This window comes from Bos indicus x Bos taurus, chromosome 14 (assembly GCF_003369695.1).
Source record: "Bos indicus x Bos taurus breed Angus x Brahman F1 hybrid chromosome 14, Bos_hybrid_MaternalHap_v2.0, whole genome shotgun sequence".
Classification (NCBI taxonomy): Eukaryota; Metazoa; Chordata; class Mammalia; order Artiodactyla; family Bovidae; genus Bos; species Bos indicus x Bos taurus.
Window position 1 is genome coordinate 23,354,168 of NC_040089.1, and position 24,015 is coordinate 23,378,182.

A 24,015-nucleotide genomic window follows, 5' to 3' on the forward strand; every position below is an offset into this window, starting at 1 on the left:
GACTGGTTGGATCTCCTTGCAGTCCAAGGGACTCTCAAGAGTCTTCTCCAACACCACAGTACAAAAGAGTGATGTAGATTATACCAAAACGCCTATAATTTTCACATGAACCTTAAATATTTGCTATCAATATTCTGTGAACCTCCATTGACAATCTAGATTTTTTTCATTTGAATTTCCATTACTTTGTTATTATACAATTTAAATGCAGCTAACCCTGCAACGACTGTCTTAAATTCTGACTCAAAGTTTATGGTAATTCTGTGAGACCGAGCAAAGGCTTTTCTAAATAAGTTACTGGTGCCATTTACAGCTATGGCCACATGCGACTGAAAGGCTTCCCTCTTGGGCCTGGAAGGACCTCTAAGCTCAGGGTGGGCGGACTCACTGTGAAGTGCACTGGCTGCCTGCCGTCCTGAACTGCAAGCTCTGCTTCGGTCCCTCCATCTCTCTGTGCCTGAGTTTCCTCATCTGCAACATTGGAATAATCACATACGTCACCTACTTACTGTTCAGGGCACCAATGCAAAGCCTTTAAAAGCGCTAAGAAAGGTTGGGGGTGATGTAAGTCTTATCAACAATACACTGCTATGATGTAAGCCAGCAACGTTAAAGATTTTTGTTGATTAACTTGTAAAGGACTGTTCATTAAATTTTCTCAAGTTTTGTACCAAAACCTTAAATGATCTAGGTTATCTTATTTACCTAGAAACTCAAGGATTGATGAAAGGGTTTCTTTCTTTATGTGATTTCTTTCTATCAAGCCTTCTTCCAGGCAAAGGTCCTTAAAACGTTACTTAAGGATGAGGAATTAGAGTCCCATGATCAATGTGGGTGATTCCAAATCTATTTTCGTCAATAGATTTACAGCTGGATTTTGAAGTGTAAAATAAAGCTTTTCTAGCTTTTATCTTACACCTTGGAAGAAATAATTCTCTCAAAATATAAACCTGAAAATTGAGCTAGGTTTTTAGCTTTTATCATTGGCTCAGTGTACATTTATACTGATTAGCCTTAATTTCTGAACAACTGTGCATATATCATCTTGTGTCCACAGTATTCATAAAGTCTAAAGTTTTGTTTTCTATCTTAATACATAAGATTTTTTAGAAAATAGGCTATAAATTAATTTTCTGTATCAGTAATACTATTAACCTAGACTTAAATTCCAAAGGGTCCTTTCTTACAGTGTTTAATATTGTGTTTACAAAATCAATTCAACAAATACACAGAGCCTAAGTGCTAATCATTGTACTCAGAACTCAGACTATAAAAAGATGGCTTTGTCCTAAGGAAGTGTATAGCCTACTGTAGGACAATAGAGTTTAAATTTTTATGTTGCCCATTAGAGAACACTTGGCCAAGTACATTAACTCACACCAAGATCACACTGATAAAGCACTATCTTCTAGGAGTTACACATACAAATATGCACAGTAGAGAATAGAGCGCAATGTATTATATTTTATTGTAACTCTGTGATTTAAAAAATAAAGGAAAAATGTCCATTCTTCCTTAAATGTTGCTTTTGGGTTAGAAGGAGACATCCATAATCCTTTCTTTTTTAATCAAAGGTCTGTATTTGCAAGATAAATAGTCAAGTTAAGGGTCTAAACTGGTGTCTACATGACAGCAATGGAAACACACACACAAAAAAACAAAAATGTGAAAGTATGGGCAGCAGTCTCTAACTGGCCTGGAAAAAGAAAACCACCTTGGCAAGTGCCACGATTTCTTTTTCTGACAGACAATCTAAAATGAAAATAAAGAAAAAACAAAGAAGAAACATCCCATAAGTAGTAAGTGTTTCATAGGACAAAGTACACTATGGAGACCAAAAAGCTGAGAAATACTTTCCAAAGCAAAAGAAAAGGACAGATGACATTCAGATTCTCCAGTTTACTAAGAATAATTACAGTGACTCCCAGAGGAACTGTCACTTTATTGACAAATTCATTCTTTTTTAAAAGCTCTAAATTACACCAATATCTATTTCTCATCTTTATTCATACTATTAGATAGCTGATCACATTTGCTGATGAAAAATGGTAGGAGTCATATATTACTTGAGTTCTATTGTTATAAACTGGTCATAGACACAAGGATTATAATGAAACCAACTAACAGCTATCACTGAAATATGTCAACTCAAAGGATTAAACTACACAGAATTGGACTGATTATACTCATGAAAAGAGTATAACTGAAGGAATACAAAAATTTCATAAATCTGAATATAAGAAGCTGGATTTTGAAGTGTAAAATAAAGCTTTTCTAGGTATTTGCAAATTCCCAGACTGAATTTTTATAAAGATGGCTTCCCAGGTATAAGGACTATTTCTCTATTGTTATGAGTTACAGACACTACTTTTTAAAGTAGTGCAAAGACAGGATCTAAATTCTGATATACTTTGGCTACTTAAGCATTTATTTTAAAGTTGACCTAGCTTTCCTTTAATAATCAGTTTTATACAACTCACCACTTTTGCATCGATTGCAACCTGAGCGAAGCCTTTCCGATTACCCCACACAATGTTGTAGGTCTCGTCACTCATCAGTGCTTCCCGAACACCACCTGGTGAGATAGCTAGCAAGTGACCACTCTGCAGGATTTCAACACATTTTTCTCTCGGTCCATGAATAGCACAAAATACATCAAGTAATAAGCTAAACCCTGTAAGATATATTAGCATGAAGATACATCTTAAGTACTTTTTGTCCAATTTTCTGAGAACAAAAGTTTTCACAACCTACATAATGTAGTCGCTATACTTAAATCAGTAAGCTCTTTTTTTACTTTTTTTAAACCAACAGGAACTCTTAAGGGTAATCTAAGATCAATATTGCTGGTAAATTAATAGCAATGTCTTACTGATCACCTCCTTCACAATCACCTACAACTCTGGCTGCATATCCAAATTCTTAATTAAAACCCCCAAGAACCTGAGAAAATAGGGATTTTTATCCCCATTTTGCAGAGGAGGAAAGTTGGCTCAGAGAATTGAGAGGCTTGCTCAAAGGCACATATTTGGCAAAGGGCAGGGCAGAGATTCCGGTCTAGGAGTGTCTAGTCTAAAGCTCTTCCAGTGCGTGTCATAGGCAAACACTGTCCACAGCATTTATGACAGGGGTCAGCAACCACCCATCTAGCCTTCCATTAACCCCATGAAAGAGTCACTGAGGAGAAAGTGAATCTAACTGACCTGGACCTACCCAAACTGGCAGGCCACAGTTAAATCTATCCAAATTAAAAGCAACCCCATGGACTGTAGCCTGCCAGGCTCCTCCGTCCATGGAATTTTCCAGGCAAGAGTACTGGAATGGGTTGCCATTTCCTTCTCCAGGGGATCTTCCTAACCTAGGGATTGAAGCTGGGTCTCCTGTGTTGCAAGCAGACACTTTACCATCTGAGCCACCACAGACGCCCCCAAAATTAAAAGTTACATAGACCTAATTTAACAATAAAACTTTTTAATTCAACAATAATAGCAATATCACTAAGAGCTTTTAATAATGTTACTGTTTGGCTTGGGAACAATTCATTCCAGTCTTAATATGGTACAGTTTTTCAAATTACAACTACTTATGGATGAAAGAAATAATCCTATCAGTAATTAAATATTTTAACCAAACTCTAAACTGAAAGTTTAGAGGACTGATGTTCATAACATAGTCCTGTGAGACTGGGAAATACGTGGATGGAGAGTGAAAACTGTGCAGAATAGCCAAACTGCTCATAGGTTTAAGGGTCTGAGGCAAGATTATCAGTACTATTGAGAAGAAATAATTTTTATCTTCTGTTAAAAGCTCACTGATCTCACTCGATGCACTCTCAAGGTAAATGAATAAATAGGGAAGGTTTAATAAAATATTATAAGATCATAAAGATTATAAAGAGGGAAAACATTAGAGTCAAATGCTAAATAAAAATATTCACATTCTTTTGCATGCATGCTAAGTTGCTTCAGTTGTGTCTGACTCTTTGCAGCCCTAAGGACTGCAAAGAATACTGGAGTGGGTTTCCATTTCCTCCTCCAGGGGATCTTCCTGACCCAGGGATCAAACCCACATCTTCTGCAGCTCCTGTACTACAGGCAGATTCTTTACTGCTGAGCCACCAGGGGAGCCCCTCATATTCTATTGTGTATATTTAAAAAATGGAAGCAACCTAATGTTTCATAAGAGAAAACAAGTAAATATTTTAGTCATATGTTAAAAATGTTCTTTATAAAACATGGAAAAATGTTAATGTTGCATTAATTTTTTTTAAAAGAACACAAAATAGTTTACATAAAATGAAAAAGTACAAATTAAAAATGAAGCAAAATACATCAAAATGATAACTGGGTACATGTTAGCGTGATAAGACCATGTAATGATGTTATTTCCTCTAGTTTCCAAGTCTATTATAAAGTGATCATGTTACTTTCTAAAGAAATATCTTTTATAGCCAACTTACTTTATACACAAAGTACTTTGTGTATAAAAAAAGATGGCTTTTGTAGCGACACAGGGACACTGGAAGCATTAACCATGTCTGTGAGAGGCACTAAGTGAACTGTTATTTCATGCACTGTCTGGGGCTTAGCTGGCTGAGGGTTGGCTTTTGCTTTTATTAATCCAGAAAACATGCTATAAATTTTCTTGGCTTGTTCCCAGTAATGTAGTGACAGAAGAAAATCTCAGTGAGTTTACTTTAGAATGATTCTTTAAAAATTCTTATCATGTTTGAAACCATTCAGTTTACTAATTTTTTTTTTCTTTTTTGGCTGTACCGTATGGCCTGTGGGATCTTAGTTCCCCAACCAGGATTGAACCTGTGCCCTCAGCAGCGAAAGCACAGAGTCTTAACTGCTGGACCACCAGGGAATTTCCTATTAATCTTTTTATTTTTATTTTATTGTGTTTTGGGGGGTCACACCACACAGCATGCAGGGTCTTAGTTTCCTGACCAGGGATCAAACCTGTTCCCCCTGCAGTGGAAGCACGGAGTCGTAACCACTGGACCACTAGAGAAGTCCCCCTATGAATCTTTTTTACAAGGCACAAAGCCTTTAGGAACATGAATATTACAAAGAATGTAGTCCTCAATCTCAAGAGTTTTAATTCTACCACGCAAGTCAAATACGATAAGAGACATAATAGGCTATATAGATTAGGATTTTTGAGGCAATATTATGTTACTATGTAAAGACAAAATATATCCTGGCTAGCTTATTTCACTAATTTTCATTTGCTATCCAACTGACAGTAATCAAAACCTGATTACTGTAGAAGTAAACTCTCAAATCAATACCTCATAGAAAAATTCACCATATGAAAAGTTAACTACCTTCTATACCAAAATATATATTGTTTGGCAAAAGTTACAATTTATTTTAGGATTTAACTTTGAAAAATAATGACTAAATACTTATTAATAAAGAAAGAAATTAGATAACATTTTTGGCCATAATGTTTTTATATTTAGATATATTACCTAAAACAGATACTCCCAAATTGGAGTTCCAAGTGTACTACCCTAAAAAGGCAAAAAGATTTTCCATGTAATACTATTAATAGAGAACTCAAAGATACACAGACTGTCACATAATTGGTCGTGTTCATTAAATATTCTATCACCAGCTACAGTGAAAGTTTACCTGGAATTTTAAAGACAAAGTGATCCGCTACTACTCGGCAAGTTCTGCCTTTATGAATAAAAATTTTAGCCATGAAGTAGTAAAAATCTATGGGAATAGCTCCGTGATAAAAAATGATCAGTGCTGGTCCTTCTTCTGGTATTTTCTCCATCCCATGAACTTCATAACCTGTTAGAAAAACAAAGCAGACAGTTAAAATGTATTTAACATTAGTCTATTTATACTAAGTCTTCCCTGGCGGCTCTGATGGTGAAGAATCTGCTTGCAACGCAGGAGACCCAGATTTGATCCATGAGTCAGGAAGATCCCCTGGAGGAGGACATGGCAACCTACTCCAGTATTCTTGCCTGGAGAATCCCATGGACAGAGGAGCCTGGCAGGCTACAGTCCATGGGGTCACAAAGTCGGACACTACTAAGCGAATGAACAACAAATATATACATATACATCATTCTTCACAAATTCTTCCCATTCTATTCATTCAAAACAAAGATGACTCTATAGGATCTAACTACTACATGTGGAGAAAAAAATGTGATGAGAGATTTGAACTAAATGTCAAGAAAATCTCTCTCCTGTAGTATGAGTGGGACTAAAGACATGCCAGCCCTCACCTCTCCTCCCACCATTCTGTGCTGTGGGTGGACTATGGGAAACACATATAAAAGGTTGAGGTAAGCTCCACACGTGTCAGTAAAAACTACCCTGCGTGTTTCATCCCAGGAGGTGGGAAATGGCACTGTGCAGGAGAGGGCATGCGATCCTGGCCCTGGTCTAAGACCTGCTTTTGCCTCCCTTCTCTCCACCAGGGGGGGTTGTTATAGATCAGAGCCTCAGCTGGACCTGGCAAAGAGAAAACAGGAGCATCCAGAGGCCACGGCCAAGGGCAATGAGGCCCAAAGAAAAAGGAAGGAAGTCTTCAGTGACTAAAGGGGAGAAGGAAAAGCAAGTTCCTGTGGCCAGACTCTCCCACACAGAACTGCTGACCCAAGACTGCAACTTACACACGAAAGACATGATGTCCAGAATACAGAAATCTGAAACTGCCAGTGTGCTTCTTTAAGAAAAAAAAAAACCTTTAATTTCAGTTTTGTCCCATAGTTGACTTGCAAAGAGTAAAAACATTAATAGTATTATTCAAAAATCTCTTGATTAAAATCCATTTTTTTTCTTTTCTTTTTTTTTTTAATTTTATTTTTAAACTTTACAATATTGTATTAGTTTTGCCAAATATCGAAATGAATCCGCCACAGGTATACCTGTGTTCCCCATCCTGAACCCTCCTCCCTCCTCCCTCCCCATACCCTCCCTCTGGGTCGTCCCAGTGCACCAGCCCCAAGCATCCAGTATCGTGCATCGAACCTGGACTGGCGACTCATTTCATACATATTATACATGTTTCAATGCCATTCTCCCAAATCTCCCCACCCTCTCCCTCTCCCACAGAGTCCATAAGACTGATCTATACATCAGTGCCTCTTTTGCTGTCTCGTACACAGGGTTATTGTTACCATCTTTCTAAATTCCATATATATGCGTTAGTATACTGTATTGGTGTTTTTCTTTCTGGCTTACTTCACTCTGTATTCCTTCAGTTTATCCCTTGTTAGATTTGCTAAGAAACAAACATTTAAATTATAAAGATTTAGGTGTAAATTTTAAGAGATTCATTTTTAAAGTAGTTTATAATATCTTTGGGCTTCCCAGATGACTGAGTGGTAAAAAATCCACCTGCCAATGCAGAAAACTCGGGTTTGATCCTTGAGTCAGGAAGATCCCCTGGAGAAGGGAATGGCAACCCACTCCAATATTCTTGCCTGGGAAATCCCATGGACAGAGGAGCCTGGCAGGCTACAGTCCATGGGATTGCAAAAGAGTCGCACATGACTTAGTGACTAAACAACATAATATCTTCACCAAATAGATTAAGTGTGGTAACTGATTCTAGTATTGAAGAAATAAATTATTTGGTAATATATCAAATAAACTCAACAGAACGGTTTTAAAAATTAAATTTAATGATATTTCAAAATTGTGTTTCTGTACTGCTAACATTTCTTCCCAATTATCTAATTTTAGTTCAAGTAATTCAATTTACTTAGAATCAGTCACTGAAGTTGCCTGAAGTTATCAAAAGGATAGATCATCCCAGCAGACAAACATTCTAAGAAATAAATAAAGAAATACTTCTTTAAGGGATTCTATACAGACTATTCCTTCGCTTCCCCTTTGTTTTCCAGAATAATTTTCTTTTAAAAGAATTGACAATTAATTGAACTGCTTCCATATTACCAAACCACCGGGTTGAAAGCAGAAAAATTCAATTCAGCAGTTCACTATCGACAACTAGAATTTACCATCTTTCCACTAAACCTTAAGCCCCAATATTCAACTGCATTGATCGTGAAGCATGGATGTGGTCATACCGTGCTTTCTGGTCCACTCAGAAAGCACCAGTGGATGGTCACACTGGTCAAACACTGTCAAGGCCTTTCAGACCCCAAAAAGGCCCATCAAGTGATGTCACATTCTTTCCTGTGTCACATGGACCAGGGCGCGTCCCACCTCCACGCTGCCCACGTGACCGCCTCTAATGGAGCACTTCCTGTCACACGTTCATAGAAATGCTGGGGCGCTTTACCTGCTCCTCCCTTGGACTCTCTTTTCTGGTCACCACGTTCCGAGTGTTTACCTCCACTCTCTTAAGTATATCACTCCCTCTCCCCGACGTGGGTTTTGAAGTGCAACCCCGTCTTCTGCCTACAGGACCCGTCCTGGGTAGGGGTGATGGGTTCCAGCACTCAGAGAAAGACATCACTCTCCAAGACGGCTGTTACCACCGTCCATCCCTCCGCTGTTCAGGAAGGGGGCCTGGACATATGCACGTTTGTGTACATTTCCAGTGGTCTGGGTCCCCTTCACCAAGAACAGCCCTTCTCTGTGACGAATGTGGCTCTCTTGTTTTATGCCATGAAATGCATACTTATTTACCTCCCCTACTCTGCGCCTTGATCTTAAGAACTTTTCAGATTCTTTGGTTTCCCCCAGAGCTTCACTCGCAGGGATTTATTTATTATGTAATAAATGAGATAACTGCCTACCACCGTGCTTCCCAGGTGGCCTAGTGGTAAAGAATGCCCCCTTTCAATGCAATAGACACAGGTTCAATCCCTGGGTGGGGAAGATCCCCTGGAGGAAATGGCAACCCACTCCAATATTCTTGCCTGGAGAATCCCATGGACAGAGGAGCCTGGCAGGCTACTGTCCATGGGGTTGAAAAGAGTGGGACACAACTGAAGCGACTGAGCAGGCAAGCGTAATTTCAGATAAGGCTAATCTCCTAAGAGATGATCCCTTCTAAATATGACACCAAAAACCCGTTTGTAAGGCTGTACACCTACACACTATAGTAAAATGACAATACCATCCTTTTGGGTCTTCCTCAGGAAACCAAACGGACCTAAAAAGCACACAAAATAAAGGCAAACTCCTGGCTGGGCACAGCATTCAATTGTCTCACAACTTAATTTCAGTCTACCTTTCCAGGTTCATCCTTCCACATAGTTCTCACCCAAGAAGAAGAATGACCCCTCTTTTGGTCCTGAATACGTCCTGCATTTTACTCAATACCGGGGTGTCTGAATGTTTGAACACAGGTGGTTTTCCTACTGTGATTGTAATAATGAATCTTAGTTTTTTTCCTGCAACAATGTATCTTGGACATCTACTGGATAAACATATGTAGTGATCTCTTATTGATGATGTTTTAATGGCTATAAAGTATTCCATAATGAATTCCTATCACAGTTCATTGAGCCATTTCCCTATTTAGGGACACTGGACTGTTTCCAGTTTTTCACAAATAATTGCTGCAATGAACATTCATTTATATGCATCCTGTACACTGTGGGAGTTTACCACTAGACTGGATACTGAGACAACTGGATAGTAAGGGCAACTGACCATATGATACACCCATTTTAAATTATAACAGAAGCTACCAAATGGTCCTCCTGACTGGCTGCACTACAGTACTTTCTTAAAGGCGCTGAGCGTCCCTGTCTCCACATTCTTACTCTTTAATGTCAACAAACTAATTTTTGCCAATATTTTGAGTAAAAATGATATCTTAGCATAAGTTTTAATTTGCACTTTCCTAATTACTAGGGGGCTTGTGAATCTGTCATAATTGTTGGCATTTATGTTTGGGTCATTTTCAGATCACATGTTTAGACCATTTAAATTGGATTTTTTAAATTTACTATTACTTTGCCAACAAAAGTCTGTCTAGTCAAGGCTATGGTTTTTCCAGTGGTCATGTATGGATATGAGAGTTGGACTGTAAAGAAAGCTGAGTGCCAAAGAATCGATGCTTGTGAACTGTGGTGTTGGAGAAGACTCTTGGGAGTCCCTTGGCCTGCAAGGAGATCCAACCAGTCCATCCTAAAGGAGATCAGTCCTGGGTGCTCATTGGAAGGACTGAAGCTGAAACTCCAATACTTTGGCCACGTGACACAAAGAACTGACTCACTGGAAAAGACCCTGATGCTGGGAAAGATAGAGGGCAGGAGGAAAAGGGGACGACAGAAGATGAGATGGTTGGATGGCATCATCAACTTGATGGGCTGGGTTTGGGTAGACTCCGGGAGTTGGTGATGGACAGGAAGGCCTGGCGTGCTGTGGTTCACGGGGTCGCAAAGAGTCAGACATGACTGAGCGACTGAACTGAAGTTATGCTGTAAATGACCTACCCTGATCTGCCCCATCTTCTGACACAATTTTTAGTTATTCCCAATAGCTTTTGTTTTGCATCTTCTTTAAGATCTTCCATACTTTAAGGTCATCAAGTATTTTCCTGTCTTTTCATGTTGACCTCAAACACCACTTTTATCACTTACTACATTCATGCTTCTAACTTTTTAATGTTTGATCTACTTGTGATAATCCTTTCCCTGGACCAACACTGTAATTTTAATCATGATAAATGTTGATGCTTTTGATATGATAGGGGAAATGCCCTCTTTTATTTCCAATTTTCCTTGGTTATTCTTCTTTACTCTTCTGTATGAATTTTATTTTATTTTATTTATTTATTTTTTTTAAAGCCCAGGCCTTCCTAACTTCCCGCCGGGGCGTGTGGGCATGGCCGTCGTGCTCGCGGTGGGCGGCGTCCTCCTGTATGAATTTTAGAAGTTGACGAAAAATCAGTTATATTGAATTAGTAAATGAACTGGGAGTATGGACTGTAGAAGGGACATCTATATTACACCAAGACTTTGTATCCACTTCAACTTTTTTGAATTCCATCTGTAAAGCATATAGTTTCTCCTTAAAGTTCTTACATGTTGTTAGATTTAGTCTCAAACAGAATGTTTTATTTCCATTTTAAAAATGATTATTGGTAGTATATGATTTTGTGTTTAACAAACTTATCAGTACTAGTAAGTGGATTCACTTAGTTCTTTCAGGCCTCTTTTCTCATCTCTTCACTTATTTCCAGGAGCTCCAATAGAATGTTAAATAGTAGAGGTTGAGAGCATCCTTGTCCTATTTTCTTCTTATGGGAATTGCTTTTACTACTTCTCTAATGTGGATCATTTTTGTTGAATATTTCTGGAACTTTATTAAAGTAATACCTTTAGTCTTCACTAAGTTTTTCTTTTTATCATAAGTACTGAATTTTATAAAACTACTTTGAGACTGACCTACAAATCTCCCTTTTGTGTTCTCCTTAGTTTCTTTGGCAAAGTTCTGCTATCCTTGTAAAATAAACTGTTTAACTCCACTTTTTCCTACACTCTCACTTTACGAGGGGCATTATCTGTTACTTAAAAGTTTAGCATAACTTGTGGGCTCTCAGCCCTTTGTGAAGAGAGGAGGGTATAGACTTTGATCATTGTTTCAATATTTATTGTATGATTATTGGTCTGCTCTGTTTCTCTCTCCTTCTTGAACCAATTTTGATCATTTATCTTTTCCTTCAAAAAAAACTATGTACTTAATTTTTAAATATAATGGTGTGAAGTGAAGTGAGGTGAAGTGAAAGTCACTCAGTCATGTCTGACTCTTCACAACCTCATGGACTATACAGTCCACAGAATTCTCCAGGCCAGAATACTGGAGTGGGTAGCCTTTCCCTTCTTCAGGGGATCTTCCCAACCCAGGGATCAAACCCAGGTCTCCCGCATTGCAGGCAGATTCTTCACCAGCTAAGCCACCAGGGAAGCCCAAGAATACTGGAGTGGGTAGCCTATCCCTTCTCCAGCGGATCTTCCCGACCCGGGAATCAAACCAGGATCTCCTGCATTGCAGGTGGACTCTGTGAAATAGTTACTCAGTTATTTCCCCACTCATTCTTCAAAACCTTGTTTAAAAACTACTTCCTCCATGAATAGTGCTTTCACTTTTGTCCCATAGAAACAAGAATGGACACTTATTGAGGGTTCACCTGCCAGGCACTGTATTGGACCCATAGTAATTATGTCATATGGTCCTCACGGAATTCCTGCACTGATGAGGAAACCCAAGGAAGCAAAACCCACATAACCAACTACTCAAGGTCACACGGTGGCGGGGAGGGGGCCGGGGGAGGGCGGCTGTGTCCTTGCCCCTCACCTCACCTCCTACCAGAGGTGCGTGCAGGCTAACCTGCACCTGAGACTGTCGAATGCTCGTGGCCATCCACTCACTGAGCTGTGCAGTCTCTTTAGTGAGTTACTGTCAGCATTTTCTTTTTAAATAAGAGAGAGCAGGATAGAAAACAGAGCAGATCACATGAAGACAGTCTCTACACACTCGATGAAGTAGATATACCTGTGCGTATACACTGGATGGCAGAATGCTTTTCTTGCTAGCAACAAGAGTCAAAACCTTGACAGCCTAAAAATGTGCTTTGAAAATACTAGGAATCTTGAACACAGTAGGTGTGTGAAGTTGAACTTAATAATGACCAAGAGGCAAGTAATGTATTTTAGTGCTTTCCAAATTATTGGAGCAAGATGCTCTATAATTATGAGAGCTAACATTTGTTGAATTTTTATTACATAATAGAAATTATTCTAAGTACTTTATATCAAGATCCAATGAATCCTTAAAACAACCCATTTTACAGAAGAGGAAAATGAAGTTCAGGAAAGTTTAGTATCTTGTTTGAAGAGAAAGGTTATTTACATAGCTTTAAAGGAGCTCTTCCAAGACATTTATCAATTGAAAAGTAAAAACTAGCAACTCTCTGGTGGGGAAACCTAGCAGACACCTCCTCAATCAAGTGATCAAAGTCACCATCACCGGTCATAACACGTGTTAACATCAGGCACCTCGGATACAATGTACTGAGAATGCACCATCAGTGAGATTCTGGTCAAAAATGCACAACTTCAAATTAATTATGGAAAACATCATACCTAAATTAAGAGACAGTCCACAAAATCACTGAGCAGTACTCTGCAAAAGTGTGAAGGTGATAAAGACGAAAAACCTGTTTTAAATTGGAGAAGATATGACAACTAAATGCAGGATGGGATCCTGGTAAAAGGACTCTGGCAGGGAACCTGGTAAGATTCGAATAATATCTGTAGTTTGGTTGATAATGTTGTACCACTGTTAATATGATAACTGTAGAAACGGTTATATAAGATGCCAACATTAGGGGAAGCTGAGTGAAAAACAGCAGGAACTCTGCACTATTTTTGCAACTTTTCTGTAATTCTAAAATTTTTTTTTAAATGAAGTTTTAAAAAGTCCTAATTGAAAAAAAAGAAAAAAGTCCTAATTGTTGAAAAGGAAGAGGGAGAAACAGCAAAGGAAGCGAGGTCACCTGCCGGAGGTCACCCAGCTGTGACTGGGGAGAGGCTGGTTTGAGCTCCAGCCGGTGGCCCAGGCATCCTTCCCTGTGTGAGACGCAGGAGGTGAAAGAAAACTAACCCACCTGAAGGAGAGCGGGAAGGTTCTCTTGAAACCCCAATTTAATTTTCCATGAAAAAACTCTTCTACAATTCTATAAAGCAGTTATCCTTCAATTAAAAAATAAATTTAAATATATATATATGCAAAAAAAAAAAGGAAAAAAAAACTACTGCCTGTGGTTTAACTTGGAGGACCCTTTAAGTGAATTAAATATGTCCATGTTTTTAAAAAATAGTAATAAATGTGAAGTAAAGAAGTCAAAATTGCTATAATTTAAAGGCTGTAAACAACTTGAAGGTAGGGACCTCATTGACAAACTACCTAAAAACGCAGGTATTTAAAAAAATATCAGATTCATGTTCCTTGATGTAGTAGAATCAGAGAATGGTTTGCAAAATGCCAGAGCACTTACATAATATACAGTAGAGGGTAAAATTTAAGTTCAAAACAGGAAACACTGGATAGATTCTTGTATAAAGATACTTATAGTAAACCAATTACAAATAAACAACAGTGTAACAGGTAACTAACTAAATTAGCTATAGGATTTACAGAGTCTTTGGAAAAGACTCTGATGCTGGGAGGGATTGGGGGCAGGAGGAGAAGGGGACGACAGAGGATGAGATGGCTGGATGGCATCACTGACTCGATGGACGTGAGTCTGAGTGAACTCCGGGAGTTGGTGATGGACAGGGAGGCCTGGCGTGCTGCAATTCATGGGGTCACAAAGAGTCAGACACGACTGAGCGACTGATCTGATCTGATACAGTCATTACCACTCAAGTAAGAAGGCTTGGTGACATGAAGATACTAGTCTGCCACACAAATAAAAAGCAATAAACATACCAGAATTCAATGGCCTGGCAAATTTTAGGTGACTGTTATTTTCTTCTCCATATTTATTTTTACTTGCCACATTTTCTACAATGAACATTTTTATTAGTTAAAAACTTCTCTGAAGATTCTTTACAAAGCATAAATTAGAACTGATTTCACATCAATACAAAATCTGAATGTGCACACAAATGCCTATTGTGTATGTCACTAAAAGAGTGGAGAAAACCGTTTTTAAAAGCATCACCTATCCCAATAAAATACAATGTTAAATTATCATAACAGGACATTAAAACAGGGTAGTAATCTATATTTTTACTTCCTCTGAGCCATAGGGGCATATTTAGAAATACATCAGAAAAATAAAGAATAAATACTTCAAAATTATATACTTGCTTACAAAATAAGTTCAACACTTGGAATTTATAGAAATTAAATATCTCCTGAAATATAAATAAATTCAAATTCCTTACTATATGCATTATCCTAAAATACGGGCGGTTACAAGTGGGAGAGGGACATAGACTCCTGAGTCCTATAAACCAGGCCACTGCATTTCTGTCTCACTGCTGTATAGACAATGAACAATAGCCGTCTACACAGACGCAGGCTCTGGTCATGGAATGCGGAGACACCATCCCACGGTGGGTGAACAGCCACCAGAGAGTGTGAGGGCTGTGCTGACTGGCAAGGGCATTGGTATTAGCAGGTACATAGTAAATTCCCTACATCAGTAGCGTGTGTTTCCTGTCTGCATACCCTCTGACCACCACTGCTGGGAGTCCGAGCCCCCAGCCAGGGACAGACCTGCTGCACAGCACAGGTCAGGGACGCACAGGCCGAGACCCGGAAACCAGGGGCTGCGTCCTGGCTCTTCTCCCTGCTGTCCTAGCAGCCTTGGGCAAATGACAACCTCTCTGTTCTTCAGTTTCCTTATGAGAAACATGTAAAATGGAGTTAATACATGGGCTCCATCTACTGTGTTATAAGAACTGATGCATGTTAAGCATTGGACACCGGATGGCATGGTCAAGTGCTCAAAAATGACTTGCAGGCATATGTAGATTTAAAGTGACAACACGTTAGCTTAGTAAGTCACACAATGACTTCCGAAATGAGGCAAACAGAAAATGGGTAAATTTTGGTATATAGATTATATTTAATTTAAAAATATTATTACTTAATATTTCATTGTTTAAAAATCTCGATACTGGGAAAGTCAAACTTACTTTGAACAAAATGGGAATAAACATGAAATAATTAAAGCACTTTCAAAACAGTTTTCTATACTATTTTGTCTGTTACTCTTTTAGATGTTAAATATTCATTTTTTAATTTTAGCTTATTGTCATATTCTACACAGCTATATGGTTCTTTGTTTAATGAAAACGAATGTATTTAGAAGAAAACCACTTTAATAAAGACATACATGTGCACCACACATGCAAACAGATAACAGAAAACAATAACTCTCCCCTCCATATTTTTCAACATCTCTTCAATCAACCACAGGGACAGTGATGGGGTGTCAGTGCACCCACACCAGCAGGACCTCAGAGCACAAAGCGATCTGCTTACCATGCCAGACAGCCGCATGTCCGTCCCACAGGGTCGCCACCGTCTTCCTCGCACCATCCCACAGATTATGGGAGTAGGCTTCTTTTAGCACATTCTTCCTCTTATAAATGTGTAAGAAAATTATTGTAAGGTAGAGCAGAAAGATGGTGAAGTAAGGGAGTATTAAAAGGAGGAGTGGTGTGAAAACCCACAAGAGGTAGTTTGCAAAATTCCAGTAGTCCTCCAAGTGCTCCACACCAAACCACGCTTCAAGGACGTGGATTAGACAAGTCATGGAGGACATGGAGTCCTGTCCCACACCAAAACTTTGGTTCTTGTTGGTCATTTTTTTTTAGGTGGAAACAGCAAACGCGGTCTCTTTCTTCATTGTCATGGCAGGTCTTCAACTTAGCCACTGGAAGGGAAAAATAATCCAACGTGATTCTCTTTGCAGCTGAGAGGTTAAATGTTTTGGTCTACATAAAAATATGGTGCAGAGTCATTTCTTAATACCAAAAATGAGTCAGTTGTTAACTCTCAACTTCGTTGAAGATCTACATGTGAAAATGGGTATCCTCTGTCCACTCATGAAGCGTGCTGGGCTTAGCTTCTGAAAATAACTCACAAGCTACAGTTACAAGAGGAAAACAAAGCCAATGAATGAAAATGCAGCTTGATCTGAATAATTTGACTATATCTTAAGTGAATCATACTCAGCATTTGTATCTTAAACTGAGTTATGTTGAGATAACTATTCTTCACAGAAGAAAACATCAATTATCTGATTCAATAAAAGTAACCCAATTCTTTAGGAAATGATGACATATGTTTTTGGGTATTATCTTTTACAAGCAGGTTTAAAGAAAAGCTCTCTGTTCCTTTTATGTTATACAATAATAAAAATTTACCAACATAGTTTTTATCTTATATGTCACTAAAATTTCTCTTGTATCTTAAATGACTGAAGAAACAGCATACAATTATTTTATGTCACTCCCTAAAGCACTCACTTAACTTACCAGAAATTAGATAAATATTTTGTCCCAAGCTTCAATGTCTGTATTCTGGAAAATACCATATACAAATGGAAGAAATATATGATTTAAAAAAAGATAACCATTAATACCTAGAGATAGACTTTCCATAAAATAAATGGCAAGAGACATAAACACAGTGTGTGACAAACATGTTTCCTGCCCTACACCAGTGCATCATAATTCAAAATTATACTCATGCTACCAAAGCTTTCAGTGAGGACCCCTAGTACTGTTTTAGCTCTCTATTATAAACGGTTCCTTCGTTCACGGGCTTTCCCAGGCAAGAATTCTGCAGTAGGTTGCCAGTTCCTCCTCCAGGGGATCTTCCTGAACCAGGGATCAACCCACATCCCCGGCATTGCAGGCAGATTCTTTACCACTAAGCCACTTAGGAAGCCCCTTTACTCTAAACACCCCCACCTAAGATGTTTTTTAATTCAGAGTTACAGAAAACTGTGCTTCTTTAGAGAAACAATATGAAGTTAGGATGTATAACAGGCAATGTCTCTTTTTAGTAACTGCTGGATAAGCTTAAGGTCAAACATGATATTCGATGACACAACTGTATTAATCCTCATGATTACAATGTCCTAAGTAAGATATCCTTCTTCCATTCCTATGTTATCTGCTTCTGATTCTATTCTTAGAGATATTTTATCATTATTCCATACCATATAACCTTAACGAAAATCATCTCAAATCCTTTGTGGATGAGGTGGGAAAGGAAAAAAATGAAAGAAAGAGACTGAGGGAGAGAGAGACAGATGTATAAAAGAGCAATCACGTGATGTCTTGAAGCCAAGATTGTCTTGCTAATAAACTAGCATGTTGGCAGCACACAGAATTGACTTATTCTTCCAGGGATGGAGGATGTGTCTAATTTCCTGGTAATCCATAGCACTTATCTGTGAGAAATCTGGGCCTGTGGTGGTAAAAGCAGGTGGACACAGCCCACATTGAGCCCACAATCTGTGTTTTATTTACATCACGTTTTAACCAACCCGTCAAAAGAGTCAACCAGAAGAAAATGGCAACCCATTCCAGTATTCTTGCCTGGAGAATTCCACGGACAGAGGAACCTAGCGTGCTACTGTCCATGGGGTCGCAGAGAGTTGGACACAACTGAGTCTAAACATAAACACACCCAGAGTTAAACCACTAAAATTTATCAGTGTTTGAGCATTCAGAGTAAAACAACACAGCAAAACTTACTACTTTTTAAAATAAGAGCTTTCCTCACTAGGGTGGCTATCATCAAAAAAAAAGAAAAAGAGGAAAATAACAAGTGATACTGATGATATCGCAAAATGAGAACCTTTGTACACTGCCAGTGGGAATATAAAATAGTGCAGTCACTGTGGAAATCAGTTTGGCAGTCCTCAAAAAGTTAAACACAGATTTACCACTGGACCCAGTAATTCTTATCCGAAGTATACACCCAAGAGAACTGAAAACATATTCACAGAAAAATCTGCATATAGTTGTTGACAGCAGCATCTAGTCATGAGAGCCAAAAATATGGAAACAACTCAAATGTCCATCAGTTGATGGATAAAAATATGCTATAGCCAGAAAAAAGATTGCTATGCTAAGTCACTTCATTCGTGTCCGACTCTGTGCGACCCCATAGACGGCAGCCCACCAGGCTCCCCCGTCCCTGGGATTCTCCAGGCAAGAACACTGGAGTGGGTTGCATTTCCTTCTCCAATGCATGAAAGTGAAAATTGAAAGTGAAGTCGCTCAGTCGTGTCCGACTCTTAGCGACCCCATGGATTGCAGCCTAACAGGCTCCTCCGTCCATGGGATTTTCCAGGCAAGAGTACTGGAGTGGGGTGCCATTGCCTTCTCCAAGAAAAAAGATTACTCAGGCACAAAAAGAAATGAAGTACTAGTTCATACCACAATATAAGTTCATACCACAATATTTCACTTATACAGTATAATAACATTATACTAGGTTAAAAAAAAAAAAAGTCAGATACTGAAGGCCACATCTTACATGATTTCATTTCTATGAAACACCCAGAACAGGTTAATCCACCCAGACACAAAGGTTAGTAGCTGCCAGGGGCTGGCGGCAGGGCAATGACAAGCGACTGCCAATGGAAACAGAGGTGTCTTTGAGGGACAATAAAAATGTCCTGGAACTGGATGGTAGTGATGGCTGTACGACTTTGTGAATATACTAAAAGACGACTGAGTGGCACATTTTTAAAATGGTGAATATTATGATGAATTATATCTCAACAGAGAGAGCTTTCGAATATTGTTAATACATTAAAATTTATGATAGCCTCTCTAATATGTTAAAAGCTTTTCCCAGGCCTGAAAACCAATCATTTTGGTGAGCTGACCCTTACTGTTTAATAGAACTGTCCCAGTAATCTAGTCTCATTTCCAATTTTTAATAGGATTCTAAAATCTCATGATTTTAAAACCTTTAGTGCCTCCCTCCACCCAAACTGGTAATAGAACTCTACTCTTACCCCGGCCACATTCTGACCTATTACACATGCTTCATACACACAGAAGAGGGGAGAGGGTCAGTCCACAGGTAGACTCCTGGGGACAGAGGCTTCGAGGGCCCATCACAAGATCCCGCCACCCGGTAACTGCACCCCACGCACCTCCACAAATGGCCAACCCTTCGACTTAAAATATTCCAGAACAGAAAACTCAAAAGGTGCCCGTTCCACCTTCAAAGGTCTGCGTTTGTGCTCAGTCATGTCCAACTGTTTGTGACCCCGTGAACTGCAGCTCACCAGGCTCTTCTGTTCATGGGATTCTCCAGGCAAGAATACTGGAGTGGGTTGCCATTTCCTACTCTAGGGGATATTCCTGACTCAGGGATTGAACTGAACCTGTGTCTCCTACATCTCTTGCATTAGCAGGCAGATTCTTTACCACTGTGTTACCTGTTTGAACAAAGACCTGAGGACGTGAGGAAGCAAACCATGTGCGCCTTTGGAAGAGAATTCCTGACTGAAAGAATGGTAAGCACAAGCGATGTGCACTTTGGGGTGGAGTGAGGAGCAGAAAAGCAGGCAGGCGGAGGAAGAGGGGTGGGGTGGGCGGTTGGAAACAGGGAGCACTGTAGAATTTTGTGGGCTAACTTTTACCTAAGTGAGAGGGAAAAGGTGTCAGAAGGATGAGATTCCCAACTTCAGTTCTCAATGATGCTATGTCGAGAATACGCTGCACAGGGGGCAACAGGAAGTTACTGCGGTCACCAAGGTGAGTCATGAAGGTGGCAGGACAAGCATGCAGAGGGAAGGCTATAAGAGACGGTAAACTTCTGGATATATTTTGAGGATAAAGCCAATAGGATGCACTGGTGAATGAATGTAGAACGTGAATAAGAGGAGAAGTCTGGATGGCCACATGTTTTCAGGCAACATGGGTGGGGACACGGCAGGGTTCGCCCCTTATTGTGGAACCCAAGACAAGTTACATAACATCTCTCTGCCTCAGTCTCTCCATCTACAAATGAGGATAACAGTATCAACCGAATAAGACTGTCCTGAAGTCCAAGATGGCAGAGGAGAAGAACGTGCATTCATCTTCTCATTCTTCAGTGCAAAGAAATAGAGGAAAAGAATAGAGTGGGAAAGACTAGAGATCGCTTTAAGAAAATTAGAGATACCAAGGGAACATTTCATGCAAAGATGGGCTCAATAAAGAACAGAAACGGTATGGACCTAACAGAAGCAGAAGATATTAAGAAGAGGTGGCAAGAATACACAGAACTATACAAAAAAATATCTTAATGACCCAGATAACCACGATGGTGTGATCACACTCAGGTAGAGCCAGATATCCTGGAATGCAAAGTCAACTGGGCCTTAGGAAGCATCACTATGAACAAAGCTAGTGGAGGTGATGGAATTCCAGCTAAGCTATTTCAAATCCTGAAGGATGATACTGTGAAAGTGCTGCACTCAATATGCTAGCAAATTTGGGAAACTCAGCAGTGGCCACATGCCTGGAAAAGGTCAGTTTTCATTCCAATCCCAAAGAAAAGCAATGCCAAAGAATGTTCAAACTAGAGCACAATTGCAGTCATCTCACAAAATAATGCTCAAAATTCTCCATGCTAGGCTTCAACAGTATGTGAACAGAGAACTTCCAGATGTTCAAGCTAGACTTAGAAAAGGCAGAGGAAACAGAAACCAAATTTCCAACATCCACTGGACCAAGAGAGTGCCAGAAAAAAATCTACTTCTGCTTATTTTGACTATGCCAAAGCCTTTGACTGTGTGGATCACAACAAACTGTGGAAAATTCTTCAAGAGAGGGGAATACCAGACCACCTTACCTGCCTCCAGAGAAATCTGTATGCAAATCAAAAAGCAATAGTTAGAGCCCGACATGGAACAACAGACTGGTTCCAAATCAAGGCTATATATTTGTCACCCTACTTATTTAACTTATATGCAGAGTACATCATGCAAAATGCAGGGCTAGATGAATCACAAGCTGGAATCAAAATTGCCAGGAGAAATATCAATAACCTCAGATATGCAGATGACACCACCCTTATGGCAGAAAGCAAAGAGGAAGCCTCTTGATGAAAGTGAAAGAGGAGAGTGGAAAAGTTAGCTTAAAACTCAATATTCATGGGAACCGGTTCCATCACTTCATGGCAAATATATGGGGAAACAATGGAAACAGGAACAGACTTTATTTTCTTGGGCTCCAAAATCACTGCAGATGGTGACTACAACAATGAAATTAAAAGACTCTTGCTCCTTGGAAGAAAAGCTATTACAAACCTAGAGAGCAGAGACATTACTTTGTGACAAAGGTCCATCTAGTCAAACCTATGGTTTTCCCAGTAGTCATGTATAGATGTGAGAGTGGGACCATAAAGAAAGCTGACCGCTGAAGAATTGATTCTTTCAAATTGTGATGTTGGAGAAGATTCTTGAGAGTCCCTTGGACTGCAAAGAGATCCAACCAGTCAATCCTAAAGGAAATCAGTCCTGAATATTAATTGGAAGGACTGATGCTCCAATATTTTGGCCACCTGATAAGAAAAAGTGACTCATTGGAAAAGACCCCGATGCTGGGAAAGATTGAAGGCAGGAGGAGAAGGGGACGACAGAGGATGAGATGGTTGGATGGCATCACTGACTCAATGGACATAAGTTTGACCAAGATCCAGGAGTTGGCGATGAATAGGGAAGCCTGGCATGCTGCAGTCTGTGGGGTCCAAAGAGTCAGACATGACTGAGCGACTGAACTGAACTGAACTGAATAAGACTGTTGTGAACAAAGCTTAGAAGAGTGCCTTCCACCAGAAAAGCACTAAACAAGCATGACTATAATCAGTTTGCTTGTAAAAAGAGGGAGCTGCTGGAAGAACAGGTTTAGGCATCCCAGGAAATCCTGGCCATTAGGAATTCAGGTTTGAACACGTCCAGGTTGTACTGGACATCCAAGTGAAGATGTTCAACAGGCAGCTGGACACAGCAGAGTTTCACAGGAAGGTCAGGGCTAGAGTAATACATTTGGGAGTCAACAATATATAGACCAGTATTGAGAACTGGAAAACTAAAGAATATTCCTCTAGGGAATGAACATAAAATAAAAAAGCTTCCATGACTGAGCCTTGGGGCCCTCAACATTTTAGAAGCTGGGAAGCCAATGAGCAACTAATATCCTCCTTCCAGGAGCGACATCATGGACATCAGAATAAGAAAGGAGGAGTCCTCAATGATGCTGGGAGGTCTAGTAAGATGAGGAATGATAAGTGATCCTTGGATTTCACAACACAGAGGCACTGGCCAGCCCTGTTAGAACAGTTTTGATTCAGTGGGGGATAAAAGGTGAAGTAAGTTTAAGAAAGAGTGGGAGGGAATGAACTGGAGAGGAATGCTGTTGCGTAAAGGCACAGAAAAACAGGTTGGTGGGGAATGTGGGTCAAGTTTGTTGTTGTCTCACCATGAATCAAACTACTGCAGTTTTTAATACCAATGATGATGTGTCAATGGGTGAACGAGAAACGGATGATCAAGAGAGAAGATAACTGCTGGGACCTGGGCCAGAGGGGATAGAATACAGCGTACAAGAAAGAGGATGGCACGAAGAAGACTTACATCACTGACTATGAATTCATGTATTCAATAGCCATCAAGCAAGTATGTAGTTTGTGCTGGGCACTATTCTAAACACAGGAATGTATCAGTAAACAAAATAGATGGTTATATGAGAAAACATATGCAAAAGTACTTAGGATAATATGCCCAGGACATGTTAGTCACCTAAGCAATGCTGGCTAACTAAATACAGGTAGAGGTGAATTTGTTCATCCAAATCTTTAACAAAAATATGGACCAAGATAGAGTTCTTTCGCGAGAGAACTAACCAAGGAATTTAAATAACAAGCTTTTGAGCTGATAGAATACTCGTAAGAAAATGAGAAAATAGCTTTAGATCTCAATGAATACCACCTCTTAATTGTGCAGAAAAGTTAAAAACAGAAAGCCAAGTAGACTTACCCAGTTACTAAACTAATTCAGTGAAAAACTGAGTCAAAATTAAAACCCAGTCCTCCTACTTTCTACTTTGATTTTCATTACACTTTTTAAGTCTCACTCCCTCTCTGACACAAAGGCTAAAAATATTAACACTGTAATTTCTCTTTCCTCTACTTCTGCCTGGCCCTTTGCCCCCTCCAATTTGCCACAGACTATACATGACTCCCTACCACTTTATTTTCATCCAATAAAAACTATCCCTGTTTAAAAGATGTTTTGGAGGAGATTTATTTTAGTTACCAAGATTCCAGAGTATTTCCTAAGCCCCACCCCCCAAAAAAACTCTCCAATGACACACAGTTCTATGTATCATATACTTTCCCATCTGGAATTCATGTAACTTGTGAGGAAAAGCTGCCAAGTTGAAATATCAGCATGTCGATGTTGCTGATGAGGAACATTTACAGTAACTGACTTTGTAGATGTTAAAATGAGAATATTTCAAAAACCAGTAAAACAGAGGGCTATTTTGTTTTCTATAAAACCTTCAGGAAATAAATC

General features: G+C 39.4%; 1 protein-coding gene across 5 annotated transcripts in view; it reads right to left on the reverse strand.

The window, feature by feature from the left end:
• TMEM68 (transmembrane protein 68) overlaps window positions 1-24,015 on the reverse strand; it is a 35,850-nt gene that overhangs the window by 9,976 nt on the left and 1,859 nt on the right. For 3 of the 5 annotated variants that reach the window (XM_027561005.1, XM_027561004.1, XM_027561008.1), the window contains exons 2-4: window positions 15,960-16,353; window positions 5,643-5,810; window positions 2,481-2,674 (exon numbers count right to left, since the gene is read on the reverse strand). In XM_027561005.1, the coding sequence (XP_027416806.1) occupies window positions 2,481-2,674; window positions 5,643-5,810; window positions 15,960-16,284 (687 nt within the window). In that variant the 5' untranslated portion in view covers window positions 16,285-16,353. Of the gene's footprint in view, window positions 1-388; window positions 472-2,480; window positions 2,675-5,642; window positions 5,811-15,959; window positions 16,354-24,015 lie in introns of all 5 variants that reach the window. The other 2 variants (XR_003514436.1, XM_027561006.1) reach the window with 1 other exon arrangement.